The following is a 21,682-nucleotide window of genomic DNA, read 5'->3' on the forward strand; positions in this document are numbered from 1 at the left end:
TAGGAGTTCCAGAATTTCTTCTATGCCCATATATGCCCATTGTAGATTTTTCTCTTCACTTTTAAACTTTCACATAGCGGTTTCATAAGATGCACTCGATCCACGCGCCATTTTCCCTGTCTAAACCCGCACTGCTCTTCCCCTATCAATCCTTCTGTCGTCTATACTACTTTATAAATCAAAATTCTACTAAACATCTGCTTTGGTATTTTAGGTAATGTTAATTCCATATAATTTTTGTACAGTCGTCTTTATAATCTTGACCTTTAAACAGCGGAATAATTATTCCTTTTGCCCATTTCTTTAGAAGCTTTCCCCTAACTGAGACATATCTTAAATTCCTGTTCGCACACTCAGTGATACTATCACCTGTTAATTGCCTTCCTTGTGTCCTCAACAGACACTCCCACGTGAATTTCCAAACTGACACAAACATTTTCCCTTCCTACGTCAATCAACCCTGCGTCTCTTTTGGGGTCTATACTAGCGTAAAACGAAATCGCCTATCTAATTCCCTTTTTAGGGCAAATGCATAGAGAGGTACTGTGCATTCCACCATTCATTTTATGAACGCAACTTATAATTACTAAAATTCGTCGATTTTCCATCATAATTCCAAGGAATTTTGTCATGTTATTTTCAGTGGGAATAGACATTCGATTGTTGATGAAAGGCAATATGGCGTTTAATTTATTATTTTTCTATTTTTTCCTGTGGCAAAGCATTCAATGCAGTTCTACCTCTGGCACACAACCCCCGGCCAGCCCCGCTTTTCCCCTAGCACCCAGCGCGGCCCCGGGCTGCCCCGAGACGGCTGGCGCCAAAAATAGTTTGTTTACGTCAGTTGGCGCGATTCCTCCTCCCTCGTCTCCATCTATTGGGGGAGGATTTTGTCCGGGGATGGGGAGCTAGACCCTGAGTAGTAGTTGTTGGAGGAATGAACACCGTTACCTCTTCTCTCAGAAATTGCCTTCTATATCAATGCCCGCCCGTAATCCTCATGTCAAGCTAGTGGTCAAGCATAGGCATATATTATCAGGCTGAACAAATGTCATCGATTTATAAGCAGTGAATTAGGTAGGGTTTTCTTATCTGCCTGTATTTTCCCGTCTTTTGCAGACACACAGGCTCATATATATATATATATATATATATATATATATATATATATATATATATATATATATATATATATATATACATATACTGTATATGTATGTGTGTGTGTGAATAGATAGATAGATTTTATATAAATGATATATATATATATATATATATATATATATATATATATATATATATATATATATATATATATATATATATATATGTGTGTGTGTGTGTGTGTGTGTGTGTATATAGGCATAGGCAAAGCTATGGATATAACTATTAATTATGGTTCACAAAATTCTAGGATTTAGCGAAGAGTGTACGTGCAGTTATTTGATTTATGGTAAACATTTTCAAGCACAGAAATGGTTACTTTTTTGTTTTTCTTTGTGCAGGCGACCTTTCTGTATGGAGTTTTGTCCATGAATGAAACAAAATGACAGCTAAATTTCTATTGATCGTCTTTCACTGTGTTGCCTTTGAGTGAATTAATTGCATAATTTTGCACGTTTTCCCTGGTCAGTAACCTAGTTGATGCAACAATAGAATGTGTGCATGTTAGGTAAGTTATTCAGAGGTTTATTGATTCATGACTCTCAAAGTAAGATGTATCAGTGCAGACATACAGTCTCTCTCTCTCTCTCTCTCTCTCTCTCTCTCTCTCTCTCTCTCTCTCTCTCTCTCTCTCTCTCTCTCTCTCCGAGATACAGAGGTGACCTTTCAAGTCTTTATGACCCAGTTTCAGGTTTTTTTTTTACCATAAAAACATAGCAGGTCGTACATCCCTTATGGTCATTAAAACGAAATGAATGTTGACATTAACAATATAGTGGACGCTACTTTTCAGTAACAATTAATGTTTTGTTCATTTTCAGACGAGTACTAGAACTTTGCATTTTAAAACTTGATACCTAAATGGCGTTCAACTTTATGTCATTCCAGCGTGTGATGAAAGCTAAAATAGCTATCACTACTTAGCTAAGTGGGATTTCATTCCTCAGTATATGTATATGTATATATGTATATATATATATATATATATATATATATATATATATATATATATATATATATATATATATTATTATATATATATATACATATATAAATGTTTGTAATATATATATATATATATATATATATATATATATATACATATATAAATATTTTTGTAATATATATATATATATATATATATATATATATATATATATATATATATATGTATATATCTTAAACCCGTTTTCCTTTTATTTCCAACCAACGTCAGTTAGTAAAAGTGAGCAGAATACGTCGTGAAATCAGTTTCGAGTCTATCAAACTAAAGTGTCCCATGGTGCTAATCAGTCTCGATCTGCTGACTGCCAAAAGGAAAATTATGTATTTTTACTACGCTAAGAAAGGGTCGTGAAATTTATGTGTTTGTTTTTTTTTATTATTCGATATTATTTACCTTATACATGTGATTGTGTGACCCGAATGTAAGTGAGAGAGACGTTTCAGCGGCATTTTGTAATCTTTGCTCGTTAATTGTTTATGTGATTTAATTGACAATTTATGTATGATCTTGTATTGATATTATTCACTATAAAATTTGTGTTAGTGTGAATATATGATTTTGCAGGACAATACTACAGATTTTAGAATGGTCAATTTTTTTTTTGTTGGGTGGACTGAAACTAAATTTTTAGTTTTCTGTAAAAGAAAACTATTAGATGACTATTTTTGTCTGTCCGCCTTCAGATCTGAAAAACTACCGAGGCTAGAGGGCCGAAATTGGTATGTTGATCATCCACCCTCCAATCATCAAACATACGAAGTTGCAGCCCTCTAGCCTCAGTAGTTGTTATTTTATTTAAGGTTACAGTTAGCCTCGATCGTACGTCTGGCAACGTTACAGGACAGGCCACCACCGGGTCGTGGTTAAAGATTCATGAGCCGCGGCTCATACAGCATTATACGCTGTACAGAAAACTCGATTGCGCCGAAGAAACTTCGGCGCCTTTTTTACTTGTTTCTTTCTGCTACGGATTGAATTTTGCGATTTTCGAAGAAATAGCCTTAGTTGTAATTGACTATACAACTAGCCTCTGAAATTGAATGACGTTTGGCTTTATGCTAGGGTTAAATTTGTGGTTTAAGGGGAGCATTTCTCTTTTGTTTTTGAAACGGTTCGAATTAGGGGTTTCGGAGAACCCGACATTTATGCTTTAAAAGCACTGGGGTTTTAGGCTGCCTAAAAGACTAATACTGGGTCTTTGGCAGGGCTGTTGTTCTTTGGACTTTGGCTCCATTTTGAGAGTTTGGAAATACTGAACTTTGGTTTTTAGGAAACCCCTAACTTCGCGATGCCTTATGTTAGTCTTAGTTTTGTTCACAGTGTAGGCTATGTCTATTTTTATATTTTCGATAAAAATACATGTATGAATGCTTATGCAAGAAATATTCAATCGTGACTTTTGATTCATTTTACCTCTTCGAATCGGGATTATTATTATTATTATTATTATTATTATTATTATTATTATTATTATTATTATTATTATTATTATTATTATGGGTGGGAAGTAGACCCATTTAGTTCCTCGTTGGGGAGTCGGTAGAGTTCTCGGCTAGCACTCTGCTAGGCCCAAGTTCGAGTCTCCGACCGGCCAATGAAGAATTAGAGGAATTTATTTCTGGTGATAGAAATTCATTTCTCGGTATAATGTGGTTCGGATTCCACAATAAGCTGTAGGTCCCGTTGCTAGGTAACCAATTGGTTCTTAGCCACGTAATATAAGTCTAATCCTTCGGGCCAGCCCTAGGAGAGCTGTTAATCAGCTCAGTGGTCTAGTTAAACTAAGGGATACTTAACTTTTTAACTCACTTAACAATTTCGGTTAAATGAAATGGCAACATCAGTCGGATTGATTCTGCATTGAGTCTTTTCAGCTCTGCGTACAATTCAGTGTTATGGTTAGACGCAAACTGACCAGTGATCATAGTATGGCTGGAAGAAATGATTTTGTGGAACATTATAGAGTTGAAGCGAAAAGAATTATACGTTGAACTGAAAAGACTCGATATAATGTCAGTTCGACTGATGGTGCCATGTTATTTAACAGTATATTGTGTAATAAAAATTCACAGTTATATAGTAAACTACATTACTATGTATTTTTAACGTTAACACTGATGAGGATCACCGGTCAGGTGTTCGAAAGTATTCGCTTGTATATATTGTACATAGTAACACAGTTGAATATATAATTGTGGATTTTTATTACACAGATTGTTTTTCACTAGATTGTGAATTTCTTAGCTAACAGTTTATTATTATTTTGATTATTATTATTTTTTTCCTGTAGTATAACCATACCCAGTGGATTTGGACACTAGATTCAAGAGTTTCACAAATGAATCTTCAAACATTTCAGATTGGTGCGTCATGCAGTAACTGTTAGGTGGTTAATATCCAAAATGAGACTGCGAGGTTTGTTGGGTCTCATATTCGCTCAATAAAGAATAAGTCAAATCCTTTGGTGACTTTTCTGTGGAATGAACGTGGAGTTTAATTTTTCCCCTTCAATGAGGCTGTGCTTTTGGAGTCAAGAAAGAAGACAGTATCGATTGTAAATAAGAGAATAGCAGTTTTCAGTAGATTAGGCAGTGCCGATGACTAAGTCAGTCAGTCCAGTAGTCTGTTAGTGAAACTCGAATAAGCGAGTGTGTGTGTGTGTGTGTGTATGTGTATCAGAATGTTCATGCGATTGTTGTATGTTGGACTGTTTGTGCTTGCGTGCGTTTGGCAGCTTCGTGACAGGCGATCGTGGCAATGGCAGCCTTGCTGTCTTCGACTGAACTCCCTCGTCCGCACGACATCTGATGTATCGACATCGGTCGAGGGCTGCCTCTGCTCCATGGACCTTCTTCGGAGGTGGAGGAGAACTTCCGAGAGACGAGATTTCGAACATTTCTTACAAGAACTATTGATTTGTTCTATTATCACTCTTTCGCTCCATGCTTGGGCTCTCTCTCTCTCTCTCTCTCTCTCTCTCTCTCTCTCTCTCTCTCTGGAGGAGCTTCACTTGGTAGTTTACTCGAAGCCTTCTTTTCCTCTATTGTGAAGTAGGTGACAGTCAGGAGACGTTTCCTCTTGTTATTCTTATTATTTTGCGGTTATGGATGATTCCTTTTTTTCATTTTAGGAATTATACTTGAGAATTAGATTTTCAATATGCATTTTGTTGAAGGAATAATATTAAGACACATTTGATAGGTAAATGTACACAGCAGCTGGTGTTGGTCGTGAATCAGACGAGAAAACCAATACCGTCATAAAACATTTTCCTAACTGACTCTATCAAACGGATCCACCCTGTACTACGCCTTTCTGCTATTTTCCCCGCAGGTATTGACAAAAAAGATAAAAAAAAAAATGCGACGAAGTTTCTTTGGCGCAATCGGGTTTTCTGTACAGTGTTTAATGGTGTATGAAACTCAGCCACGCCCCATTGAACTCTCAGCCGCGGCCCATGAAACTTTCAGCCACATCCCGATGGTGGCCTATGTATGGGTGCCAGACGCACGATGATGGCTAACTTTAACCTTAAATCAAATGAAAACTATTGAGTCTAGAGGGCTGAAATTTGGTATGTTTGATGATTTGAGGGTGGATGATCAACATACCAATTTGCAGCCGTCTAGCCTCAGCAGTTTTCCAGATTGAGGGCGGACGGACAGACAAAAAGTCATCTCAATAGTTTTCTTTTACAGAAAACTAAAAAAGACTTGGGAACAGGTAAATCTTTTACCTGTGATAAGGTGGACGGGAATGGTAATTCCATACTCATCTTTATCTTAGGAGTGAAGGGAGAAATAAAATTGGTAGGGAAAGGTGAGGTTCCTAAGACAGAAGCTGTGAGAGCGTACCTCACATTTTTCAGATCACCGAAGTTAATTCAAGAACAGCTATCACACTGGGAATTATCCTATCCTGCTTTCACGTAATTGATTCAGTGGGCACCATAATTCATGTAATTTTGATAATTTATATGATACATGTGGATCATCATAGAAGTTTTGTACTCTCATTCTCACCAGGCAAAAACCTTTCCCGTGTGCTCTGCTTATGATGTCGAGGTTTAAGAAAGAAATTAAAAGATCCGATCTAAAATGGGTATACAATATGTATATATGGAACCATGTATGAATGTTTGCTTGGTAAGTGCGTTCCAGAAACATTGAAACTCAAGTTCTATCTGTGAGTATGATAAAATAAGAAAATAGATCGCGTGCAGTAGACCGACGAATAGACAGACTGGCAGACAAATGAGAATACAGAGGAGAAAGCAGACAAAGGAGAGTAAATCCAAGTTGAACTATGAGACAAGATGATGTGCCAGTGTTCAAACTTCTGTCGTCACAAGAAAACTGACATGGACCTTAAAATGCCCATTCAAGTCGACAGGAAAGGGAGACGGAATAGTAGACGATGTCTTGTGTCCGTCCATTTTGAGTTATCTTGCCATCTCGAGAAACCGTAAACTTGAATTATTTTGGAATTTCTTGGAAACTGAGCGACAAACTCGAGAATTCCGAGGAGAACTCGAGCGCTCCTCGGAACTTAATGAAGCACATCAGTACTTTGAGGTTTTCTTCTCGTCACCTCGTAGTTTTCCCGCAGTTGCTTCACATACGTTAACGAGTGTGCCCAGCTTGCATTGTACTTTCTCCTGCAGTTTAGGGCATCCTGCAGTTTAGTTTGCCCTTCAGTTTTCGCTCTCCCTTGATTGAAACTCCCAAGTGATACTGGAGTGTAGAATTTTCGTACGTAATTATTTCCTCGTAGCTTGGAAAATAACAGGTGTTTTAGTACGTTTGGAGGAGATTACAGGTGTATGCATATCCAGTAAGTATGTGCCCTCAGACTCGGGAATAAATTGATTGATGTATAGATACAACGTGTGAGTGTATACTGGAGTGTATAACGCAAGTGTATTGTCACTATATTGTACCAGTGAAAAAAACTTGGTGGGAAATACTCATTTCCAGTATAGTTCGTTGTTATTCGAATTTGTGGCATTCGTTCTGATTTAACTTCTCTTCATAGTCTGCTAAATATACAGAAAAACTATTTGAGAAGTAAAGTCCTGTGTGATGATAATCTGCTTCGCCCTCCCGAGCGAGAAAGCTGCTAAAGAAGAGTAGGTTTCACGTCGCGTGTTCAACGGACGATGCAATATGACATAAAACGAAGCACTGGCGACCACCAGTAAGGTCACACTAATACTTGGAAGTGAGATGCCAATTTGCCTTTTCGCTGGGTCCGAATAGACATCTTTCTTATTAAGAAATGAGATAATACCAGTTAATCTATAATATTATTAGGTTAATATCATTTTGCACTTGGTTTTATTGCATTAAGTGTTCCCTTGTTACAAATATGAGCTAACTATTTATAATTCTGGCAACGGCACTCGCCTATTTTCGTGCGTCACGAGCAGTCAGGAAAGGTTGCAGGACGTTGTTTTTTGTTTTCTCTGAAGGTGTTTACATTTGACTATGGAGGAAATATGGTGATGAAATATAAGTTTTTGTTCTCAGAGAGTAGCACATTAAGCACAGCCATTGCTTACATTGAGTTCCATTTAGTATATTCCTTTACCGTAATTAATACGAACTAAAAATTTACTCTGGCAACTTTCTCCGATCGATGATTTCTAAGGAATTGTTCAGAAGGTTCGTAGAATTATGAGACCCAAATTTCTAAGCATAAGGCTTCAGCATCTATGCGAATCGCGGTGTGACGTCATTATTAACTAGGAAAATCATGCAGGAACGAGAAATAGCTCTTGAAATACTACCTTACCCCAAAACTATCAATAGTTGATAGTCTTCATCAGGTATAAACCACATACAAACATGCAAACGCACACATACACAGCTAAATGCAAGTAGTTCATTTATAGGTGCTGCTCCTTGGGCCTTTCACCTTATATGGCAATTCATTTACCACCGGTCATATATCAATGAAATAGCATTCCACAGACACCTGAGCTACGAAGTTTTCCACTTAACAACGCAAGCATTATTCACCGTCTGAAATTTGCCGATTTACCTCTGCCTTCCTTTCGATGGCAACACTGCAATGGCGCCTACTTGGCCACACTTTTACGTCGGTGGAGGGGGAGGGGAAGGTCCTGATATCTCAGACGATTGCTTACAAACCTGTTTAGCTCAGCTCAAACAGAAGAGCAGTGAACGATGTACAAAATCATTACTTCAACCTGGTGTTGGTTTGTCTTGCTACCTGAAATCCTCAGACAGTAGACCTGAATATATTACTTTTTAATAAGTCTACAGAAGTTCAGTACCAACAATACCTACGGATCATCCAATGCAGTCAACTTCAGCTAAGTGGAAACTCTCTCTCTCTCTCTCTCTCTCTCTCTCTCTCTCTCTCTCTCTCTCTCTCTCTCTCTCCTTATCTATTAAATACTATATATATATATATATATATATATATATATATATATAAATTATGTACAATATATACATACACATATATATATATATATATATATATATATATATATATATATATATATATATATATATATATATATATATATATATATATATATATATTATGTGTGTGTGTGTGGGTGGGTATGCTAAATTTTTTGTGGAAATCCCCAGAACTAGATTTTAAATTTTCGTGCCATGTTGATAATAAGAAAGTCGATGTTCATGCGCTGATAAGAAGGGAAGACGAACCAATTGTAAACCTCTTCTTTTTTTTCATGAATTGTTGTTGCTTCGTGACAGATATTGCACATATGTCTGTATTTTATCATAATATTTTCTTGGACTATCCAGAAACTTGATAGAAATGAAGACGTAAAAGATCGTTACCATTCGAATCATTAATATTAAGCCTTCGATATTACCATTTTCGTGTAATTGAGATGAATCAGGGGAGGCTATTTGAAAATTGCAACCTTGCATTATATCCGTGACAGTGGTAAAAAAAGTGATAACCGTTGGTAGCGACATGACTGCAGTAAGTAGAACAAATACTGCAATTAAAAACTAGCGATTGCATCAGTCAAGACCGTCCGAAAGAGTGCTCTTACGATGCTCAGTACTAAAACAAATCACTCCGCAATATTGAGTCGTTGGATGGGGCAAAGAACGACGTTGCTGATTCCCGAAATGGATTAGTTAGTCAGGAAAGATGTGATCTGTATCCAGTAGGAACTAAAAATAACTGGTGAAGTCAGGTTGCTGGGAAGAACTTTCCATTTATTCGGAAGAAGATAGTAGTCTGTTTGTTCATGCTGTGTTTATTTTCAGGTTAATTTTGTGAATAATTCACTGAAGAGTAATAGGAATTAAATTTAACCCCCCCACTCTCTCTCTCTCTCTCTCTTTATTGATCTATAAACAGGCAGACATAAAGCACAAGATTAGTAAATGGATTCTGCTTGGAGAATTTTGTACAATTGTCATTAATTATAACGCCCATGACCGTATCCTGTGAATAATGCAATGACTGAGAGTGCGTTTTGTTCTTTCAATTTTTTATGCTAAGAAAATTCAGTCTCTTCCACACCCCCCCCCCCTCTCTCAACTCTCAGCCTCCAAAAATAATGTCCTTCCCCATTACCTCGAGAGGTCAGGGAAAGACTGATTAACTTGCTTTTGTAATTTTTAGATTGTGTAGTTGATGTTCGCTACATATATAATTCGAGTCTGCATAGCTGCCCAAAAAAAGCCATTTACTTATATCCCATTTCAAGTGTTCGTTTATTTATTTAACTCATTTCTGAATGTTACTGATTTATTTTAGTTAATTTTAAAATGTTAATTAAATCATTGGATCTTTCCTAGATAGTGACCCCAAGGGTTTTAACCTGGTATTTATCCACCTTTGCGGCGTGTTTAGTACAAGCCCGTTGGTGATTACCGTAAAAACATAAACGAAAGACTGTAAATATCATAAAGATAATGACCCCCAAGAAATATTAGTCCTAGATAACGACAACCGAAAACCCTTGGGGTCACTATTTAGGAAAGATCCCCCTTTTCAAGTGTTCATTTTTTTATTTCACTCATTTCGGAATGTTATTGATTTACTTTAGTTAACTATAAAATGTTAATTAATTCATTGATTAATTAATTAGTCTATTTATTTATTTATTTATCATTTGCGTTTGGCATCATTAATAAGGAAATAGGTGGCCGGTAATCAAATCACAGGAAAAAAAGCACAGAAAAAAGTCACAATTTTGGCTAGGGAAAAAATTCACAGGAGAAAAGTCACATTAATTTATGGTGGCCGGTAATCAGTAGGCTAGGTTGGGTTGGGTTAGGTCAGGTTAGGTTAAGTTAGGTTAAGTTGGGTTAGGTTAGGATAGGTTACTTTTTTTGGTGACTTTATTACCGGCCACCATAAATTATTGTGACTTTTTTTCCTGTGACTTTTTAAGCTGGATTCAGGAAATATGGCGGCAAGCATCGCGTGTATGTCATGCTTGTATGGAGGTCTCTCTCTCTCTCTCTCTCTCTCTCTCTCTCCTCTTCATTCTCTCCTCGTGTTGTTCTCCTTCAGGGTATTTGTTAAGCAACCGAGGCGTTCCCTTTGACGATGTCAAGTCATTCCTTTGTTTTGCAAGTCATGGGTGGACTAGAGTCTACGACATTTTTTGGGCCTTTTGTTTTTATGCGGTCAATTCATTCCGTCTCTCAGTTCTGTTAAGCCTTAAAATATTTGCGACGGGTTGATATCTCTGTCACGATACCATTAGTGTGTTTATTCTAACCTTTTCTTTCCCGTAATTATTCTCGAACTAATATGGATATATATATATATATATATATATATATATATATATATATATGTGTGTGTGTGTGTGTATACATATTTTATATATATATGCATATATACATAGTGTGTGTATGTGTACTTTATACATATTTGGTGTGATTGTGAGACGCTTGTGATGAACGTTTTGGTATTTTCCCTAATAAAGCTAGGGGACCCAGAATCGACTCCTAGTCGGTAACGGACAAAAAAAATACTTAGCGGCTTTGTTGACTGAAGCAGTGAGTTAGGTATCTTAAGGCTAGACCTTTAAGACTTTAAGTCTGAAGTGTTTGTTTTTTGTAGTGTGTTTTTCCTTACATACCTGTTAGAATACATTATTATGAAATCTAGTGTCCCCAACAGGGAAATCTCTCATATCACATCTCAGTTAATATATTTTATAAAGTTAGTACATCATGTACGGATAGAATGTGATATATTTGTATGCATTCGGTTATATTTTCATGCTACTTTTATATTTATGTACAGTTTTAAGTATGATTGTGCTACATACGCACATGTTCTTAAGATCACGTGTGTTTATGATACTGTAACATTGAAGAGTCAGTTGTAACAGTGACCTTGGTGATAGAACATCACTTGAACACCTGTTCCCTCCGAAGGTTATAAATACGGTATGTAGCTGTTCTTGCTATTGTTGGAATACGGAAAAGTATTTATAGCGCCGTTTGAGAGAGAGAGAGGAGAGAGAGAGAGAGAGAGAGAGAGAGAGAGAGAGAGAGATTCTTAAAGGATTAAGTATCTGTTTCATTAGGAGCTTTGCTTCGAGTTGATAGAAATTTCCCCCGTTTTCGTCAGGGATGGAAAACATTGACTACTGATTGATTCATAGTAGGACAGTGAAGATCATCGACAGTACGATATTCGTAATCAAACTTATTTGTGTTAGCCAGCAGTGTCATTTTATTTCAAATTCCTGAGACGATTGTTATTCAAGGTGATATTTATGTTACCCTCCATATATTTTGAAGTAAACGCCTCCTTTTAGTTTTCTGTAAAAGAAAACTATTGAGATGGCCATTTGTCTGTCCGTCCGCACTTTTCTGTCTGCCCTCAGATCTTAAAAACTACTGAGGCTAGAGGGCTGCAAATTGGTATGTTGATCATCCACCTTCCAATCATCAAACATACCAAACTGCAGCCCTCTAGCCTCAGGAGTTTTTATTTTATTTAAGGTTAAATTTAGCTATGAACGTGCGTCTGGCACCGCTATAGGTGCCAACAACACAGGCCACTACTGGGCCGTGGCTGAAAGTTTCATATAGTATTATACGCTGTACAGAAAACTCGATTGCGCCGAAGAAACTTCGGCGCATTTGTTACTCGTTTGCATAAGGCTTAAATAGCTGAACTAGAGCGCACAATGGTATCATTTATTAATTTTTCATTGCATAGTAATAAACGCACTGGCTTATCGCCTCTGATGCTGTGAAGATCTGTCGAGTAGCACATGAAAGTGCCTTTGACCAGTGACGTTGGATGTTGGAGGTGGCTGTAGCCATCAAGGGTTGCATTATTGAAGGTCCTTCGGTCGGAGTGTGATCTCAGGAAGTTAAACTCTGCTCTCTTTCGATAAGAGAACGTCTCAGATGATTCCCAAGGACACTCATGACGCGTCCACTTCCTCTCATTAGAGGCTGAAATTTCAATTATTTCTGAGCAAGAGACGTCTTAATAGGAACTGGCACTGATGAAACAGAACGGGAACTGGGAAGACAGAGAAAGAAGGAAAGGAAAGCGAAGGAATAGAATGAAACTTAACGAAGCATAGAATGAGAGTAAGAATGACATGGAGCGGGGCCGGGGGGTTGGGGAAGAGGCAGAGTGAGGAAGCGTGTTTGTCTAGACTGGACGATCTAGTGAGAGCCTTGAAGGTGTTAGAATAGAATAGAACGATGTTTAATGACTGACAAAAAGCTCATTCTTTCATAGTGTCGGAGAGTCAAAAACCAGGTCAAGTGAAACTCGGATAACGAAGACTGTAGGAGGCTGAAGTCGCTGCGATAGATCTTGTTCCTTCAGCAACAGAGCTTTGTTCGTGTATCCTCTGTGCATCGAAGGGTTCATTGGGCAATTAGCGGTAGGCGAAAAGGAACCATGAACTGTTATTCTGCTTTTATAACGCTTGTAATTTTTTTTTTTTTATACCAAACTGATCATGTAAATGTTATGTTATCGTAGCCATGGTTTGAAAGCTGTGTGTATCGATGTCGGTGATATGGTAATGATATGGTATAAATTCTGATTTTGTTACCGTTTTTTAATAACTTTGAACACTTGGCAAGATGAGAATGGCAGGCAGGCAGATAGACGGACTGCGAAATAAATGAGAAAATTGAAGTACAGAAGAAAGAATAAGCTGCAAAGGCATCGAGCAACATTTTTATTACATGTGCCACTGAAAGATTATACGTATTGGTGGGGAAGTGGTCGAACCAGCTCTCAGGAAATACTGATTACTTATCCAAAAGGATGTAGGTAGAGCAGCTTGCAAATCAGTGAAGCGGGGGACGTTGCGACATGTCTGTGTACTGTATTCTCTCTCACACCCTTCTTTTTCTTTCTTTTTCTGTCATGTTCATCTTCTCCAGTGATGATTCCAAAGTCAGGGCGTGATAATAAGGTTATACATATAAAGCGAGCTGTTAAAAGCGTGCCAGATCTCGGAGCTGAAGTAGAAAGGGAACGAATATTTGATATTTTATTTGGAGGGTACGAAGAGGCTTGGGAAAATTTAGGATACGAAGTAAAATAACTTTTCCATGAAGTTTACGTCTGGGTGACTTCATTTTTTTTATTGCATGTCTGGGATAATTCAGTTTCTAATCTTTTTTTTATTTACGTGTGATTGACTCCTGTAGTTTATTGTAGTTTTATTACGTTTTTTTTTATTTAAATACAGGAGTGACAGTGGGAGCTGGATCATTTATTCGATTGTGCTTTTAGGATGCGTGGGATAGAACAGAACTATAAGTTAACCAGGTGAAGGAGATGAGGACACTTCTCGTAAGAAGGAAAGGACAGGACAGCAGTAAATACGATAAAGGAGCAATGAGTTAGATAGATCCTTCTGTTCTAATCAATTATGGCAGCTGTATACACGAGCAAGACAGATCCTGTGTCTATTACGTACACTGAAGTTCAAACCAAACCATATGGTCAATTTTGGCCATATTAGCTTAAAGCGTTATGCCGCGTTAGTCACAAAATTTGTTGAGTGATATATTTTGTGAAGTTTTGAAAAGGTATTTAGAGTAGATTGTTGATTTTGCTATATCTGTCTAGCCTTTGCATGTAACATATCCATTTTAGGAAAAAAAAAAAGATATAAGCATGTATTATTTTCATTATTCAGAAGACGAAACCTATTCATATGTATTATATATATAATATATATATTTGTCTATACATACGTGTATTATATATAACTATATATATATATATATATATATATATATATATATATATATATATATATATATATATATATATATGTATGTATGTATTATACACGTGTATTTTATCATTTTAACTTTCCTTACGATAAGAACTGCAAATTCCTATTCATATGAATAAAAAAGAGTGAATTTCCTTTCTCTCTCTCTCTCTCTCTCTCTCTCTCTCTCTCTCTCTCTCTATATATATATATATATATATATATATATATATATATATATATATATATGAATATAAGAAGGTCCATAAAACACTATTTAAACGTTGAAACCTTATATTTCAGGCAGTTGCTTCTGTGCCTGTTCACTGGTAGAATATGGACAGGTGGAAAGTTACAATGGTATATATATACAAAAACATAAAGGTGTAGCCTTAGGCCTCCCGATGGTATGGAAGTGGCGTTTCTTAGAGTCATTAACTGGTGGGGGCGGGTTGGTTTTCAAAGTAGCTGTCCGTACAAAAGAAAGATGCTGGAATCTGCTGTCATCAATCAAACCAACAATATGAACCTGTCGGAGGACATTGGAAATCGGACGGGCATCGACTTTTGTAATCCTCAAACCCCTCTGAAGAAGATGACCCAAGAAACGCGACCGCCAGATCCATCGCCAAACGGGAGCTAATGAGGCCAAAAACCACTAGGGAATTTGGTCATTCTCCTCTTTCTTAAGAAACGCCACCTCCATACCATCAGGCCTAAATTACACCTTTATGTTTTTGTATATATACCATTGTAACTTTCCACCTGTCCATATTCTGTGTAGAAGCAAGTGCCCGAAATATGGTTTCAACGTTTAAATAGAAATTTTATGGGCCTTCTTATATTCATATTACATAATAATTATTACAAGAAAAGACATTCATATATATATATATATATATATATATATATATATATATATATATATATATATATATATATATATAATTAACTATCATTTTCATAACTATCATTTCATCTTCTAGCCCCTGATACAAGTGAGGCTTGTTTATAAAGAAAAATCTCTCTCTCTCTCTCTCTCTCTCTCTCTCTCTCTCTCTCTCTCTCTCTCTCTCTCTCTCTCTCTCTCTCTCTCTCTCTCTCTCTTCCCCTTCCTTACCAAACAAATAACTGGCTATGTCATACACATGAAAACAATTCTAATAAAATTTTGCCCTCTCTCTCTCGCTTTCGTGTTGACTAGCATTTTTTCTTTGCAGTTATTCTCAGCAAACATAGGCCTAGGCCTAATTCCAATTTTATCAGTCTTAACCGGTGAACATGGTTTATTTGCATTAGGAATCGAATGGAAGATATTACATACTGTATATGGTGTTTAATTGCTAGAATTATCCTTATAAACCCATGGTTGATTCACTTATGTAAAATGCTCTCCTCTCAGTGTCTCTCCATCTCTACCTCTGTCGAAAATAACTGTCCCACTTCCTTTGCCCGACAAATAATAGGACCATTTCATGCACATAAAAACAATTTCAGTAAAATGTTCGTGTGTCTCTCTCTCGTGTTGACTGGTATATCCCCTTTGCAGTTATTCTTAATTACACATAGGTCTAGGCCTAATTTCAATCTTATCACTTAACCAGTCAAATATGGTTTACTTGTATTAGGAACCGAATGGAAGATATATTTGTGCACTTTAATTGATATAAGTATTCATATAAGTCGATAGTTAATATATTTAGCCACAATTTTAAATGTAACAGGTAGATTGAACCAACTAGAGTCAAGATGTTAAATACCTGAATCAACAGTGACTATCATGCAGAGGTAAACGTTGGTTCGGTCTGGCTTCATCCTTCAATTTTTTTGCATTTGCGGGGCAGTAGGTAAGCAGTTCATGCTTAAGGTTTTTTCTTGCATAATCGCTTTGTTGAAAATGAACCGAACACACACTTGCGTTTTCAGTGTTTACATGGTCACTTCTGCAGATGTTAGTCCACTAACTACACATTTCGGGATCTTTAGGGAAACGGCAAAAGCTAACCTTTTCACTCTAAACGTTGTCCCTCTCTGTGTTACAGCGTCCATAAATAGCACATATCACCATGGTAATAACGTACTAGATTCCAAAAACCTAAAGAATGATCAGAAATTCGTGAAAACTCCTGTCTACCCGTTGCCGTACGCAAGGGGAAGAAGGTACTAGCTTGCTTAGCGGCTACCGAATCGGGGCACCTTGTGACGTCATGCGCGGGAGAGTTAAAAAACCGACCTCTGCGTAACTCACCTTATCTTCCTAGGCCCGGTATTCACGTTCAGGTTTACATGTCAGTTCACCCACAACTGTTCGACGGATGAGAGTCCACATGAAAGTAATAGAACTGTCAGTCGGACATTCAACCCGAGGTCATCGTTCTCGCCTTGCTTTCGTCGTGGTAACATTATGTGGCACCGGTGGCTGATAAGGAGTTGGAGCTATATAGACTAGCTGCTGTGGCAATTCACTTCATAATGAGTAAGAAACGAAATAGCGTAAAAGTGTTCCAAATATTGCTTATTAAAGAGAGGTGTCTATTCTCATACAGTATTAGTGAATAAGTTTGAATTACAATCCGGGGGTTGGTTCATTTGTTTATGAAATGGACCGTGAAGCCTAGTACCATCTTTCATAAAAAGGCAGGACACTTGCCTAGACCTATACCAAACTATGTATCACATGGAGGTATATTTTTTATTATATGATTTGCACTCAGAACGGCCTAGAAATAGTGCTGCAGGCTCTAACAATGAAATATTCTTGTCGGAGGGGCTGAGATCCTTCCCAGGCGAAATACAGCAGCGAACTGTCGTAAAATCGTTGCTTACCCGTCCACACATGCAATCAACTGTCAGTCGGTCGGAAGAACTTTAGGTAATTCCATCAGTTCATCCGTTCTGGTGAGTGGACAGACTCCGCCCATAAACGGTAGTCTACAGGTAAATTTTAACGCTAGATTCGATGAACTGACAGGTAAACCTGATCGCGAATACCCGGTTAATTAAATTACATCTTGGTTTAGACCATCTCGCTCTCTTTGTGGACTGACGTCGACGACTTAAGCTGAGGGGCTAATTTGATCACTCGAGTGTTTACATCTGCATTATGTATTATGATCATCATTATAGCCCAATCCAAGCCTTTTTCTTCTTAGATATTAACAGATAGACTTGTATGAGTGTTGTAAAGTAACCGTCTCCCTTTTCTTTGCAGGTGGTAACATGGACGAGAACACTTTGTAGGGAAAGGAGTTGGCAGGGGAGGTATAGGTCCCTCCTCCCACCATCCCAGTCCGCCTACTCCAGTTTCCTGTTTCCTCGTGGCGTGCTGGTGAGCCGATCCTGCTGAGCAAGCCATGGGGACCTCCTCCTGCATTGTTGGCCTGGTGACTGTCACGGTGCTCTGCCTGGCCTCGTTCGCCACCGCCGCCTCCCCTCCGTACAAATGCTTCTCCTACTTAGCCTCAAGCAACGCAAGTATGTCTGCCCAGGCGTTCGTTGGGATTGCACTGTTCGGGGGGGAGATGAACATGATGGGAAAATCGTTTGTTTAACCCTTAACGTATATTAATCTCTGTCTCATCACTAATGTCGAGGGACGTGTCTTCCTGAACTTACAGATTACTAACGTTTAGTTTGTTTGCTGGACTAGCGGGTGTTAACTAATATGTGATTAACATGAAATAAGCTTGAAATGTAGACTGATGTATTCGTAGAACGCAGAATATTAATGAAAGGCTTCTCGAAAGTTATGTATGTGTGTGTGTGTCTGTATGTATATGTAAAAATATATGCACACCAGCGCACATACATACCGATAAAAACCCATGCACATATATAAATGTTTATACTCTTATACCCGCCAAAAGCGTAACTCAAACGCATGCATTGAGCATTGATGTACATAGCATGTATGACTGGGAGGCGTTTTTTCGATGATAAAATCATCTTAAAGGCCCCACCACCCTTTTGGAGGGGCTCACAAGGAAATCAGTTGAATCCAAGTAATATTACTTATTCCTTTCCCTTATTGCTTACGTAATTAAAGGTGTACTTGCAATGATTCGCCCTCCATTTCTTATAACATAAGAGGGTGGTGGGGCGCAAGGATGCGTAAAATGAATGTAACATCTTCATATTACGGCAGGATTCTTATAACAGCAAAGTCTTAAAGAACTTACTGGTTCATGGCAGACGTTTGCTCATCTATATCACAAATGTGGGTTAACGTGAATTTGTGTAAGTCAGGTTTTTCTCATTATGTGGTACCGATTTGCTTAAAATAATAAGGGTTTTATCCCCCTGAAACTGTAGCGTTAGCACATAGTGGTTCAGTTAGGTTTAGATGAAATAAACAAATGGCTAGGCTTATGGTAGGGTTGAGGTGAATAACTACATTGGACTTGACCTATGTCGTCTTCGTTTGCTTTATATATATGTTATATATATATATATATATATATATATATATATATATATATATATATATCTATATATATATATATATATATATATACATAAATCTATATATATAAATATATATAGATTATATATATTTATATATATGTATGTATATATGTATATATAATATATATAAATATATATAATTATGTATATATATTCATAGATTTATATATACATAAATCTATATATATAAATACATATAGATTATATATGTTTATATATATGTATGTATGTATATATATAATATATATGCATATATATAAATATATATTCATAGATTTATATATATATATATATATATATATATATATATATATATATATATATATATATATATATATATATGTAAATATATCTTTTGTGATTTCCACTCGTTTTGTCGCAAGAGGTGGGACGCAGAAAAAAGCTTCTGTAACAAGTAGATAATGCTTTGAGCTTTATATTTAATTTTTCACGTAGAGGTCACCGGAATTTTGATCACCAAGTCTTCATAATGTGCTTAAGTCACTTTTTCTTTGTTGTTTTAGTTTTTAAGAATCTTCGCTAAGATTTATAGATATATATTTTTTCAGAGTCTCTCATTTTCCATCATTTGCTGTTGTGGCTTGTAAAATCTCAAAAGCTTCATAAATGCAATGGCTATTTTTGCTTGCCAGAGAGAGAGAGAGAGAGAGAGAGAGAGAGAGAGATTATGTATCTACTCTTGTGCTGTTATATGTATGTATGTATTTATATGTATTTCTTTGTGTAAGTATGTTTGTATGTATGTATGTATGATGTTGAAGTCCTGTTACAGTTTTGCAATATATACCCCTATACACATAGATCTCACTATTAGCGTCGCCATAATAAATGAAGGTTACTGACCTACAGATTTGTGTTTACATAAAATGTTTATTGTAAGTAGAAATTCAAGAGTTTTGTATATTGGGGATAGTTATAAGAGATAGATATATATATATATATATATATATATATATATATATATATATGTATATATTATATATGTACCTGTATATATATTACAGTATATATATAATATATATATACTATATATTTATATTATATATATAAAATATATATAGATTATATGTATATATACAGTATATATATTGCATGTATGTATACACGTATTAAATACAAGTTTAGTGCTTAAAACTTATCACATTCATATTTGATCGTAAGTCCCACGTTAAGATATTGCTGAATGTTTAGGCACAGAATGTTAGCAACCATTTCTTAAGAACTGGATATATATTTTTATATAAGTGTAATCTATGTATTACGTGAAAACAGTTTTGATATATTTGCTACATTGAGACCTAAGATGTTTAAACATTCTTTAGTGAAGGGTATTGGTATAACAGCTTCTTACGTAAAATGTCGATTTTACTGCTTTCATTGGAAAATAAACTCTCTGTAGTCCCTAGAAACAGCCGAGAACGATTCCGTACTTGACAGAAATTTTATTCACTTTCATTGTGCCACTGTTCGCTGGGGGGGCGGAATCCATATATTCTCCTCAGATCTGTGTGCATTTGCCTTCATTGACTAGCAGTATACTGTTTTTTCGCACATACAGAAAAAAAATACACTTCGTAACGTAAAATGATAATCAGAAAACAAATGTAACTTTCTTTTGTCTCGTCAAAAAAGAAAAGAAATAGAAAATAAGTGGAAAGCGCTTTCAAAGTTGTTGGTTGATATGTCTTTCCTCAGTTCCTTATTTCTCCCTTTTTCAAATGACCGTTAAAGTCTAGATCCCATGAAATTGTGAGTTTTTTTTCGCGTAGTAGAGACATTTTACGTTCATATCATCGCCCAAAGTCCTCTATTACCTTTAAAGTCCGTTGGCCCAACTTCGTACCGAGGCTGTAAACAATGTGCCAGTCATATCTTACCGTAAGTTCATTACTAAGCGCCTCGACGCTCCTAACATGGGACTGTCGAACAAAGCTTGCTCTTCACTTTGTTAGCCACATCTAATACGTAGATTTTTTATGTTTATATGTAAACATACTATGAATGCTTATGTATTTGTGTGTGCGCGTATGTGAGTTTGTGTATGCGTGTGTATGGTAGCGTGTTGCGATCGGCCTCCAAGCACTGCAGAATTTTCGTCATTGGCTCCGTAGAAAGCACTTAAATGTTTTAGCTCTATGGACGTCTTAGAGCTAAAATGAGGCAGAAATGTCAAAAAAGCTCCACAACCTGTGTAAGTTTTGTCATGCTGAAGTTTATTGTAACGATAAGTAATCATTCTAGTGTAATAGTTGTAAGTGTATAAGAAAAGTGATTAGATAATTGTTGATATCTCACGTGATTTTGCTTATTTGACAGAATATTGCTTTAGAGCAAGATTTTTTTTCCTTTAGCTATGCATGCGAATTTTATTTTTTCGTATTTTTTCACATTGGCTTTTGCTGTTGTTGATGGTCTCCTTTTGTCATGCGCTCTCGGCTGCTGTTATGTCATGACAGAAAGAAAAAAAAAAAGAATATCCTATCCTTATTTCCTCACACATTTTTCTTGCTTCACATTTTAGGGTGCTGGTCTTAGAAAGGATGATATAATTTATATATATATAAAAACATGATAGTTGGTGCTGGATCATTTGCTTTCGTTGGGTGGATGGGAGTAGAGGGACAAGACGCGCAGTCTGTTACAAGTCCAATTGCCGAGGATTACCTTAGAGTGACCGGATCTTAAATGTTCTACAAAATGATTGTGCTTTAGATGTTTCTGTGTTCTGTTATGATTATTATTATTATGATTATTATTATTATTGTTAATTATTATTG

At 36.5% G+C, this 21,682-nt stretch overlaps 1 protein-coding gene across 1 annotated transcript in view; it reads left to right on the plus strand.

Moving 5' to 3' along the window:
• Positions 1-21,682, plus strand: part of LOC136835818 (cytokine receptor-like) — a 191,670-nt gene that overhangs the window by 73,738 nt on the left and 96,250 nt on the right. The window contains 1 exon segment of the mRNA XM_067099671.1: positions 17,632-17,894. Within this exon segment, the coding sequence (XP_066955772.1) occupies positions 17,774-17,894 (121 nt within the window). The 5' untranslated portion in view covers positions 17,632-17,773.

Source organism: Macrobrachium rosenbergii, chromosome 55, assembly GCF_040412425.1.
Source record: "Macrobrachium rosenbergii isolate ZJJX-2024 chromosome 55, ASM4041242v1, whole genome shotgun sequence".
In the NCBI taxonomy this organism is placed as follows: Eukaryota; Metazoa; Arthropoda; class Malacostraca; order Decapoda; family Palaemonidae; genus Macrobrachium; species Macrobrachium rosenbergii.